We start from the raw sequence: 12262 nt of genomic DNA on the forward strand, positions 1-12262 counted from the left end.
TACAGAGGGTCCATTTCGTCGGTTCTACAAAGTCGCAAAAGGTTTGCTAATCGCTTTGTGTACTGCACCTCAATTAACCCAAGTACACCTAAGATATGGTTGAAAAACTTGGAAATTGGAGTTAGACAATAGAATATACAAAGATTTCCAACCGCTTTCTTACCTCTGCTGTCCGTCGATTATTCTTCTAATTATGCCGATTATCAAAACTTCAAATAGGGTCGGTTTATTCGGAATACAGATTAATCAATAGATGACAACGAGCAAGGATAATTAACAACTTATATGGTAATGAAAACGGTGATTTAAAAAACAAATAATGTTATTTTTTTTTATCTTCACTATATTTTTTTTACCATCCCAAACGTCTATATTCTGAACGTCTTTATGAGGCGTTGCGTTGTAACATACAGATAAACGCGCGAGTACATTGCTAGTATAACCATAGGTGCATATTATAATATCGTACAGTTTGAGAAAAAAGTTGGGTCATTTCAGGTATCGCTAATTAAATAAACCTTACGAAGGGATAATGTTATAATATTTGTTTATCAATGTAGCGTAATAGATAAATTTCTAATGTGGTATGAAGAAACGTGTGTGTATTGTTAATGATTAAAAATATACAAATTAATAAGTCGTTAAAAGGTTTGAAAACTATCAAGTAACTCTACGCAGTGTATATAATTATACCCAGGCAATTGTATTCATATATCTTATACCTATACATATACACAGTAATTAATATACGCTAGACAATATTATTCGTATAAAACAATCGAGAAGAAGGTCAAACGCGTGTGAACGCGTTAAAGTCGTTATTTTTTTCCTCGAAAAATTAAAAATTTATAACAATTTCGATAGGAACGGTTTTCCGATATGGCGTACAGTTGATGCACCATCGTCTTAATGATATTTAAAATTATCAAGAAACCTTGAGAGATATTGTTTACGAAATTATGATGATAATTTTCTTCAATTCCGTGAAACAGGTGTAAAACTAGAGTCCGTCAAATTTCGAGGTCTAACTAATATTTTCTAGTCCAGAGACCCTCGAGGCTATGTCACAGATCGTTAGTGAAGCGCGAGCCTCCGGGACGGCAGATTACGGCTGCGGTATTGATGTTTCTAATTCCTAAGCTCATCCAGAAGATGATCCTCCAGGTTATCCTCGGCGTCGTCGTCATCCTCCTGCCCGTAATCGTCGTACTCGTAATCAGCCGCCCGATTCATCAAGGGACAAAGTCTGCACCGTGACTCGTTTATGCCGTAGTTTATACAAGTATCGCCTACGCACTCGCAGCATCCGTTGTGAAACCACCTGTAACTGGCTGCTCCCATGCTCTGGCACGCTATCTGGCACTTGTTCCAGGAGCTGCATTGCGCTATGTAAGCAACCGTGCAATTCAGCGTCACGATCGTCGCGTCTCGACGACTGGCGAGGGTGCTACGATGCCTGGAATCTGCGGCTGGATAACGTGGAGAAGAGAATCAGAGAGAGAAAGAGAGAGAATTGGAACTAGAATGCCAGCCTGAGATAAAGTACAATAAAGTAAACAACGAAGTAATGGCAAAGAAGTCGTAATAGAAAAATGAATAGCGAGATGTGATCGTAAATAAATAAAAAGTAAAATGGCGGCATGCGGAGTTGTCGTGGTAAAAGAAAGAGAGAGACAGGAAGTGGATTTTGCTTACCGAGGTGGTAAATAAGTTCAGGCCTCGTTTCGAAGACCGAGACGTCAAAGTCGACCGGAAAGCTAAAGCTCCTCCACCTCTCCCGGGGATCGGGGTCCACGGTTAGAGCTTGGAAGAGTCCTGGAACCGGTTCGCCCAATTCCTCGACGTGGGACTTTGCGCTGAGAGGATTCCGCGTCGTCGCGTTCCGTTTCGGGCAGAGATCTTTCGGGGAAATAAGACGACGGTTTTTCATCTCACGAACGGAAGCTTGAACGTACCCTTCAACTTACCGACGCACGAACAGCACTCGTCGTAGAGGTAGCTCAGGCAGAAAAAGCACTCCTTGCAACAGCTGCAAGTCTTCATGTCGCACTTGCAGTTCTCGGTCAACAAACACTTGCTCACTATGCTGCCGCAAACTGCCTGATTACAGGCACTTGTGGCTGATACCAATAACATTAGCCAAACTGTCAAACGCGCAATTAGTTTACGCGACATCTTTCCTGCTCGCTGATTATTCGGTTACTGTACATACCGTACAAATTATTGTCTCCCTTCGCTGTAACGTCGCCCACGCTTTTGTGTATGTGAAATGCACATGCTTTTCCTGATATCCCCCTCTTTCTTTTTTTCTTCTATCTTTCCTTCGTTGTATATTTACTATCTCGCACAGATATTCCTATGTATACACGCATATGTATCGTTATATGTATAATGCGTGCGCGGATGTCGTCCGCGTGTCTCTCCTCTTCGACGACAAGTTTTACTTCATCGGCTGTGAGTTGATTTGTGTTTGGGTTACTTATACCTTCGCAAGTCGTTCTCTTGTTCCTCCAAGTAAGGACGGGGTGGGGGTCAGGATGAGGGTTCAGACGAGAAACGAACGATTTGTTAGCCTGCCGTACAGTGAAATTTCTAGATTTGGTTATTCTACGGTACTTGTTAGAAATGTCTTCGTTTTATGTCACGAAAGAAAAATATTTCGCTGCACGGAGGGAAATAAGGATTGTTTGGATCAACAACGGCTAATTTTTAATATTGTGGGCGGGGAAGAAAATATTTTACTCGAGGAAACTAATTTTTTTTCAGCTAAATGATTTTAATTTTTTTTTTTCTACAGTAGCAAGCACTTTACATTTATCGCATAGTTTCGATAATTTGATGTAAGTACGACAATAAGTTGATATCGAGGCCGTCTTTTTCAACTGGAAAAAAGTTTAAACAAACAGATTTGATATTACAACAACAACAGAAAATTTATAAGCATTGAAAACTGTATATTTGCATTGACCTCATAAAGGGTTGATATTTTTATGCGTGGCTAAAGTGTAGCTGAGAGGTTCGGTGTGTGCAAACATTTTTGTGGGTTAAAAAAAAAAGATGTTAATTAATCGAGACATGCAGACAGTCATGTTGTATAACACACCGGAATCCGCGTTAACATTTGTCAACAATCGAAGCACCGCTTGGTAGAACAAGCTTGAAAATATATACAACAGGTTGAAAAATTTGAGCGATCTATAATTAGATGCCTGTTTAATAAACATTTATAATCGTAAATAATAATCGCGAAAATCGCTCGCTTATCGCAAGTCTGTCGAGCCTCTTTTTCTTTGGATACTCTCACCTGGGTCGTTGGAAGAACAGGCATAGAATCAACCCTCATAAAACTATCCCCAATTCTTCGAGGGATCAAAAAGATATCGGGCACAATGCTCAGGGCAAGGGATAATGATGGGTACAAATAGATCATTGGCCGCAAGTTTATGGCGCAATTGTGGCAGTTGCAGGTATTTATCGGTGTTGATATCCTTGGAAAATGAGTATTAACTGTAATTTTTCGAAATTTGGGCTTAGAGCCATCCTTTCGTCAGCTTAACGATAGTACAATAAACGCTTGAGCCTTTAGACAATTACGCCATAAATCCATACTGCCTTGCCTGTAATTACTCAAGGAATTTTAGCAGAGCCTCATTCACGTCTGGATTTCAATACACCGGTCGTCGATAGCTGAAGTGTCTAGTTTACATTAATTACTGTCTTGGGATTCATCCGCAACTAAATAACATTCCTAAGAATTAACATCGCGCGGTGAGAAAGTCTTTTTATTTGTCAGGAATTCAAGGACCGTTGGAACGAATCTTACACTCGTTGTTAATGTCTTTTATTAGTAAGAAAATCAATTAGCCTTCCAAGGTTATGAGCTGGAAAATTCTGCTGTATCTTGAATCTTTTACCGCTTACCACGTGGTCGATAGGCTTAAATTTTCAAGTCTCACGATTTTTAAAAATACAAAAAGATGGACCACGAAGAATTTATCAATTTTCTCCCTTGTCGAAGAAAAATGAATTCCATCAATTCCGGTGGATTTTTTTTCGTTTAATGTTCTGCTGATTTTTATGATACCAACAATTTTTTTCTTGAAACGACATTCAAAAACAAAACCTTTTTGTTATTGATCTTCTTTTGAAATATTCATTTTTTTCTAGTAGAAACTCAGCCTTGAAAATGAAATTTTTCAAATTGACTGAGAGTGATTCTGTCCAAAGAAAGGCAGCAATTAAAAAATCCCTTCAGGTGTATATTTCCATACAAAAAACCTTTTAGACAAAAATATATGACTTAAATTCTCGATCCCATCGGTTTGGCTTGGTCGATTCTTTGTGAAATGCCCCATATAGTATACTCATGTACTAAATTACTAAATACCAAACATTAATAATAACTGATGGGCATTGAACAATAAAAATTTCCCACAAAATTTAACATCTAATTCAGATGAATATTAATATTAATTTACAAATTTCATAGATTTTGACCGTTACGTTTCATACACGAAAATTATTAACTTTCAATAAGCTTACATATTTGGATAGGTACTTGATATATGAAATTTAAGACAACTTTGAATATGAAATTTCAGAAAAATTTCAAATTCTCATGCATACCGTCTATTAATTTTCATATACAAAAACTATTGACTTTCAATGAACTGAAAGTTTAAAAAAAATTGTATTTGAAATTTAATACATTTTTTGAATATGAAATTTGATAATGGTATATTAATATTCAGTCATTTAAGTCGTTGAATATTAATATGCGAAAAGTATATCTTAGATGCTTCACATGTGTTTTTCTTAAATTTCAAACAGAAATTTTTAATACAATTTATTACATAAGTGTATACACAAGTATTTGAATACAATTGCGATATCGTACAATCTATTACTATTTTATAGGCTACGTACAATATGTAAATAAATACATTGATGTGACGAAGAAAAAAAAAAAAACAGTAAATGCGAACGGTATAAAAATTGCTGCAGGCGATAGGTCGAGCCAAGTTCATTCGATAAGCTTATCAACTTGGCCCTACTCGATACTTACATTATTATTGCTATTATTATTATTAATTTATTACCTAACGTTTACATCTATTATTTCTTTACTATTGTCTGCGGCTGTTGGACCGACTTTCAGATTTTCAATTTATCTAATACTATACTTACGTTGTATAATATAATATACAATACAAGTCACATTCTTTGGTTTTCATCAAAGTCAAACTTCCAATATAATAATATAATCTACTTGTTTCATGATCAAGTAAAAACTAAACGACGTATCTCCTATATTCTCCAAACAGCGCTCAAACAATGAATTTTTCGATACACCGTCAAGGAACAAAGTTTTATCACGTATTGTTTTGTTTCTTTCCAACGAAATTCTTTAACAGTTACCTACTTTCGCCGAGATATTCTAACTACAATCTAATCATCATTAACAAGGGTGAAAATCTGCACAGCCATCATCTTCACGATTGGCTCGTTAATTTCGTACTATCGTCAATCGATGATCGTCCGGACTTTTTCTACGTCGATACTTCGGCAGATGATCGGTTCTGTGTCGGGTTGGATCGGCTTTTGAACTTCATCCAGTTGAAAGGGAATTGTATTTTGACGTGACAGCAGCAGCTCGATGGAAGCTTGAACAACTCACGAATCGCCGTCCCGTTTTCGCTTATCGCAGCAAGTTGGCGGTAGATGTATTTCTGCTTGCACACCGTCTTGTACCCGTTTCCAAATTCACCGGTCACCGAACATTGTTCATCGGGTTTTCTGCACAACGGTTAAAAATCAATCAAACACTGCGCTTCGACCTTTTCGGCCAATCGATAATGCGAGAATTGATAATCGCACGCGTCGTACTTACTGGCACGTCTCGATCCGGATTCCTTGCCTGAAGCCTTCTTGGTTCACAATGAACAGCCAATCTTCATCTCTATTCTGAGCGGTCTTGGGATAGATGAGCCGCTCCTGGAAAATAAATTGTAATTAGATGCGAAATGGCGCTGATGCGTAGGTCAAAAAATTAGGGTACGTTTGTAGTCAATAGTACCATTTTTGCTTATCTTTACAGAATGTCCTGTTACTTAATTCGATTTTTGATGACTTCAATTTATACTCAATTCGTGACCGAAATACGACTCTGACAAAGTGTTGTACTCAAGTTCGATACGCTTTATTGTTAAACGATCAGACTTCATGCGGGGATTTCAAGTAACGAATTAGTCACATTTGGTACCAACTTTTGCAGTTATCTTTCGGGGTAAAATTTGACACTTACCGAAGTGGTGCAAAGAGGAGTGCTGTCGTCTGTGTTGAATCTCTCTGTGATATCGTCGAGCTGAAAATTGTTTCCAATTACCGCCCGTTTCTTTTACGCGATTGTACACTTCAAGTGAATCGGCAAAAGAGATATGGTATACGGTCGTTTTCTAGAAAAAATAGTGCGAGAAATCTCACCATGTCGACTACGGCCAGATGTTTGAGATCGCTTTGCCGCTTTATCAAGTTGCTGACGTAGTTCTCGGGGTAGAAGTCCGTCTCCTCGCAGTAAGTTTTATCTATGCATGCCGGATCTGGTCCAGGTATGAAGGTTCTTGGCAGATGCGACGGGTCCTGGTCAGGGAAAACTATATTGTCGTTTGGTATTCTGTCACGTGCTGAAATCAGAGAGAGAGACGTCAGAATGATCCATGCGCTTTATGCCACGGTTTTTAGGGAAGAGGAAAAATCATAGAACAGCCGTTTACTCACCGGTCTTTCGTTGTCTATCTACATTTAATTCGCTCGGCAATAGCCAACGGCGTTTTGATCTTGGACGAACGGACTCGTCGTGTTGGTCGTCGGACCTGGACGTTATCGACGAAGGCATCGATACGCTAATTTCGAACATCTGCAAGAGCAAGTTTTGAACATAAGAAAAAAATTATTTTAATTTTCTCCTAACATAATCTTGCAGAGCAGTGATAAATTTTAATGCGAAAATTTGTCCTAGGATCTTAATAGTGTCTCGAAATCATGTACAAAATTTTGCAATACGATAAACTGCTCGAGTATTTGAGTTTCAACTCGTTATATTCGATAACGAGGTAAATTTAGCTGGAGAGAAAGAGAAAGAACTGGGAAGAAAGATATACCGGCAAGCTTGAAATACATTCGCGTGAAAGGCGAACGGCAAACAGTTAGCGGAATTACTTGTATGCCAGATAGCATCAGAAATCGTCAAGGCCCCGGCTGAGGGTAAACAGTTCGTAACTATATTTATATTTGGAACTAATGATCGAAGATGGTCCCGTAAAGGCGTTATCGGAAACTCCGAATTCGGCAAATTCCTTAAAATAATAAATATCGATAGAATGTCATCGCACGTCGAAAAGAGAGTTTATTTACCGTTTAAAAATGTATATTTGCATATGGAGAAATAAACGTCTCGTTAATATCATCAAGTTTTCACTGTGGGCCAAGGAATGGTTGATAAATCACAATTGGCTCAACTATGCGAATTTGATAATAATAAGAAATCATTGTTAACGGTAAATGAACTCTTTTTTCATCGAATAAAAGACATTCGTACTCGCGTCAATGAATGTTTATCAGTTTTCTCTCGGTCTGCACACAGCAGCCTGTGTTTATATTTCAACGTTCCGAGTGACGCTCGTCACGTCAACGATTCCGCAATCTGTACCTAGAATCCCATTGCAGAAGGCACCAGCAACTATCGTTACGTAATGTGATGACTCGTAGACAAGTCGTATGCACTATACGGAGATGAACTTTACGTAAAAAATATCCGTTTAAGACGAGTCGGCGACACGCGAAATATCGGTCAGCTTTTGGAACTTTTTGAAGATTATCATTTTTAGAAAAAAGCACTTACCATGGTGGCCAAAATTAATCCGACGAGAACCAATCTGCGAGACGGTTGCTTAGGCAGCGAAATCCTTGTGCCGCTGGATTCCCGTCTTGTGCCGGCTGTGATTATGAACGTCATCTCACTGGCGCGATTTCAGCTTCGCGATTCGATTAAGGCGAGTTGCGAGTCAGATCGACGCGTCACTTCGAATGGTAGATAAAATCACACAACTAAGGAATTTATTTTCACAATTCCGTGGCTTCACTTCTTGTTCACTAGACAATCGGTGAACAATTGTGCAGTAGGCTTATTTTCACAGAGAGCAAAGTCAGCCGATATGGTTCGTCTAACAGACTGCACTTGATTAAACCCGCTCAACCTTGTTCCCTGTACTTATAACCAGCCGGGTTATTCGCACAAGCCAATAAGCGCCGAGGCGAAGGGGAAAAGGGATTTTCGCGAGTGGGGCGTGAGGATTAGGACAATCCGTAAGCGCAGGACACGTTTATGACGCTGCAGACCTGTAGGGGAAATTTTAACTGAAAGGGTCGGTATAATGGTGAAATTTTTATTGGTTGCCGAGTCGTTTATACAATATACCTGAACTATCGTGAGATTGGAGCTTGAACCTGCGTATCGACGCGAATTTCAAAGCGACGACGATTTTGGACTTTAGTCAAATTCAGCAAGCCATTGAAAAGATGACCTGGTATTTTGTAAATTTAAGTCATTTTCAAAGTCACTTTGCGCGGTGCTGATTTTATTTTTCATTAACTTTGTAACGACGTTTAGTCGTACGCTGAGTATTTGTCAAGTAATTATATGAGTAACTCATCTGCATGTGTTTAAAATTACAAAACTTTAATATACTGGAGATATAAACAAAAGTTTAGACATTGATGCTTCGTTTTAAATCGCTTTCAAAGGTTAATGATCAAATAAGGCTGAAGTTAGTAACGTTATCCCTTCGATAACATAAAGAGTCACTCTGACCCAAACTTTTTTCTACTCAAAGAGTAATTCTTAAAAAATCTCTCTCTTTTCAGCTATTTGTTCTCATGTTTATGACTCATATTTATACTTCTAAACTACACTGTTACATTCCAAGACAGTGAATGTATACCCCTGAATTTTTTCAAGCAGATCGTACTCGTACATTTGAAATGGTAACACATAGAAAATGAGACAAAGTCATTTTTACCCGGATTGTTCTTCGTGATCGAAAAAATAGGTGTGATCTCTAAGTATTATTGTAATGATTTACCTTTTGGAAAAATCGTTATTTCGCATTTGCAGGGGTGTCTGTAATGCAGTAAATTATAACAAGGCAAAACTTATTCATATTATGCAGACTTAACTCACTGTAAACTTGCAAAATAGTAATTTTCTACCCCAATGTTTCGTTACGTTAACGTTACTAACTTCAGTCTCATTAAACCGATTATTTTCCACAAAGTCAGTGAAACAGATCTTTGTTTCAACAGTTAATTCAATTGAAAAAAAGCTTTCAGTGACTTGCCGGAAACTAGTTTTCTCAGCAAAAAAAAAACCAACAAAAACCGATTCCTCGTCGAGCTCTAAATCTATCCTTTAATCGTATACAATTCCATTATTAACTATTTTCACATTTCTAATTAGACGCAGCTTCGCAGCTCACGAATGTAATTATTTGATAAATACTCGATGCGCGACTTTTTTCGTAATGAAAAAAATAAATAAAATGTACCATATTTTAGCCAACCAGGTTCCTCGATCAAAAGCACTCAGTAACAGTGATACTTTACACGTTCAAGATAAACTTTAGTCACGTATTACGCTGACTCACGACAAGATCGAGTCAACGTTGTAATAATTAATTATACCACGGATTAATTAACAATCACGCGCTAGTGGACCAAGGAGAAGTCCCTACCGGATGTTCTCATTGCACGAGCGTAAGCATCTTGAACTCTGAGATTTCCTAGAGTCGAATGAATAGCGAAAGCCGACGACCGTACTGCGCACGCGTTCAAGAGCCATAAAAATATTGTTCTACTCACGATCGGAAACGTGAGGCGGTTATTAATTTTATTTCGTATACAACGCGCTGCTTTTTACGGTTCGAATCTCATGCTACCGATTGTTGAGTAGACGCTCGCGATCAGCGGCCTCTCGACGATTCATCTCGGGTGCAAATCATATTTACATTTTTTTCCCCTTAATGAAAATTTTTTCATACCGTTGCTCAGAGTGTCACGTTTTCCTGTTTATCATTTGTTACACAGAAATTTAATAATACAACGAACGGCAAGCGGTGTCACACGCTTTAGTGTAATATACATTTCTAGTAACGTTGCACGAATTTCGTTCATAATTTGATTGACTGTATTCTGTAATAACGACGACGTTTCTTGCTGTTATAATCATCTAAATTTTTATCCACCAAGTCCCAAGTTATTGATAATGAATTAATGAAAATGGCAAATGCCGTCAAAATGCATTTACAACGCTTTGCATGGAAGACGATAAACGTTTATGATGATTCTCGTATAATTTTCAAAACTAACTGTGTCCGTAATAAACTTGTTAATGCGAATCAAAATATGCTAAACCAGCTGTGGAATTTAGCTCGGTAGTTTTTGTATACCGTAGTATACAGAGCGAGTCAATCGAAACTCCGAGAATGGGAGGAGCTTAGTTAACGAATGACTGATTCAAACGTTCAGGCTAATCTTGTGTCTGATTCGTTTTTATATTGTAATATATGACTTACGTCTTAAAATTCATACAATTCAAGTGAAATCCGTGCAGCTCAGCAGGGGGATTATTAGCAGCTGTTTATACATATTACTAAATAATTTCGAAACAAAACCAAAGCCGAAATTTCAATTTTTCGGTGATTTTGACATCTTGTCGTATGTACTAATGTGCAAAGAAACTGCAAGTTTCAAACCTCTAGCTCTCACGGTTTCGGAGATATGTTTCGATGAATTTTTACTCAAATTAAATTCGCATTGATCAAGTCATTTTTCTGGAACATGGAATATGTAAACTGGAAATATACGAAACATTTATTCAAAAGCTAAAAACACCAGCCACTTTGTAATAATTTCTACCGAACATTGGGTCGTATTTTTCCTCCGTTTAATGATCCATTCAATAATCTACATCAAAGAATAACAAAATTACCGAACTAATGCACACACCTATTTGATTTTTCGAATGTTATTTCTTTAACATCAATCGATTTGTTCACTTTCCTGGTCGATAACCTCAAGATATAAAAGTCTTTCTTAACTACCGCGTAAAGTTAATTTCAACTTACTCGATTATTAATATATTTATACAGAGCGATATTCAAATTTTTTATTTAAAATTTGCCAAATAAGCGCTTGTCTCCATTTCGATGAGAAGGATTTAAACGTCTTCATCTATCAAAGTGTCTTCCTGAAATGATTTTGGGAAATCTTTTGAGGATATATCATTTACCAATTGTATGCGACCTTTAATCTGACATCAAATTTTTAAAATGGGGCACCTTGAACAATTTATTGAAATTAACAATTCAAGTCTAATTTGAGCAAATTCGTATATAATGTATGACTGTACTCCCTCCAACGAGACATAAATAGACACCCCAGTATCGTATACGTACAATTTGGGCCCCGTGTATTATTTTTATTTGGGAAATAAGATGGATGGAATAATTTGAACACAATGTGATGCGCAATTTCAATGTTTGCAATGTTATATGTATAAATAATATGTTTATTAGTCGTTAGATGTTGAAGTTATGCATACGATGAGTAATATGTACAAATAGTTACACCAAAAAAAAGAAAACATTGGCAAGTAGTGCATGGTATTAGTCGCTGTCGGTGGAATTTGGCCGACCATTTTGTCTGCGATTTCGTCTGTGTTCACAATTTGCTTCTTCCTCCATTGCGCGTTTAACAAAATTGCTCCCGTGTTGGGTTGTCACTCGAGCAACTCCTTCTTCAAGCAATCACCTCACGTCTGGCAATTTGAAGGTTGTATTATTGGTTTTTACCTACCCCTTGACCATCGATCACGCCATTTCGATCGGATCGAGCTCACAGTGATGCGGCGGAAGTCCGAGCACCGTTTTATTAGCTTATTTTGTCGTTTCATCAATCACGTATCTATTTAATTTTTCCGTTTCGAGTCCGACGATGTGCAGGAGTTCAGTCTTCGCCATTGTATCGTCTACTTCTTTCCCTTTGCTTTGTAACCACTCTATAATGAGGTCTGCTTTCCTCCGCAAAGTATTTGGTAGCTTCTTTGGTCTCACGGAATGATACGGGGCATTGTCCATAACAATCGGCCATTTCGTCAAGGGATGGTAAAACCTTTTCGAACCATTCAAGGAATGTATATCCCTTCGTT

At 37.8% G+C, this 12262-nt stretch overlaps 2 protein-coding genes across 2 annotated transcripts; both read right to left on the bottom strand.

The window, feature by feature from the left end:
* Positions 1–342: 342 nt before the first annotated feature.
* On the bottom strand, positions 343–2437 carry LOC124307814 (twisted gastrulation protein homolog 1-like). The gene is made up of 3 exons (XM_046769909.1): positions 1968–2437; positions 1696–1899; positions 343–1469 (listed from the first exon to the last, which is right to left on the bottom strand). The coding sequence occupies exons 1-3, from the start codon at positions 2173–2175 to the stop codon at positions 1129–1131; spliced, it is 753 nt and encodes a 250-aa protein (XP_046625865.1). The 5' UTR covers positions 2176–2437; the 3' UTR covers positions 343–1128.
* A 2766-nt stretch (positions 2438–5203) lies between these two features.
* On the bottom strand, positions 5204–8255 carry LOC124307809 (protein spaetzle). The gene is made up of 6 exons (XM_046769903.1): positions 7901–8255; positions 6778–6916; positions 6484–6683; positions 6305–6364; positions 5891–5994; positions 5204–5796 (listed from the first exon to the last, which is right to left on the bottom strand). Exons 1-6 carry the CDS (start codon positions 8012–8014, stop codon positions 5550–5552), a joined length of 864 nt encoding a protein of 287 aa, XP_046625859.1. The 5' UTR covers positions 8015–8255; the 3' UTR covers positions 5204–5549.
* Positions 8256–12262: the final 4007 nt, after the last annotated feature.

The sequence above is a fragment of the Neodiprion virginianus genome, chromosome 6 (assembly GCF_021901495.1).
Source record: "Neodiprion virginianus isolate iyNeoVirg1 chromosome 6, iyNeoVirg1.1, whole genome shotgun sequence".
In the NCBI taxonomy this organism is placed as follows: domain Eukaryota; kingdom Metazoa; phylum Arthropoda; class Insecta; order Hymenoptera; family Diprionidae; genus Neodiprion; species Neodiprion virginianus.

Excerpts from the sequence above, each read along its gene's own strand:
- LOC124307814 (XM_046769909.1), bottom strand. The coding sequence starts at position 2,175 with ATGTCGCGTAAACTAATTGCGCGTTTGACAGTTTGGCTAATGTTATTG. Across the intron at positions 1,900-1,967 it reads CGAGTGCTGTTCGTGCGTCG|ATCTCTGCCCGAAACGGAAC; the intron begins GTAAGTTGAAGG and ends TTTCCCCGAAAG. Across the intron at positions 1,470-1,695 it reads TGAACTTATTTACCACCTCG|CCGCAGATTCCAGGCATCGT; the intron begins GTAAGCAAAATC and ends CACGTTATCCAG.
- LOC124307809 (XM_046769903.1), bottom strand. The coding sequence starts at position 8,014 with ATGACGTTCATAATCACAGCCGGCACAAGACGGGAATCCAGCGGCACA. Across the intron at positions 6,684-6,777 it reads AGATAGACAACGAAAGACCG|CACGTGACAGAATACCAAAC; the intron begins GTGAGTAAACGG and ends CTCTGATTTCAG. Across the intron at positions 6,365-6,483 it reads ATCTGGCCGTAGTCGACATG|CTCGACGATATCACAGAGAG; the intron begins GTGAGATTTCTC and ends AACAATTTTCAG.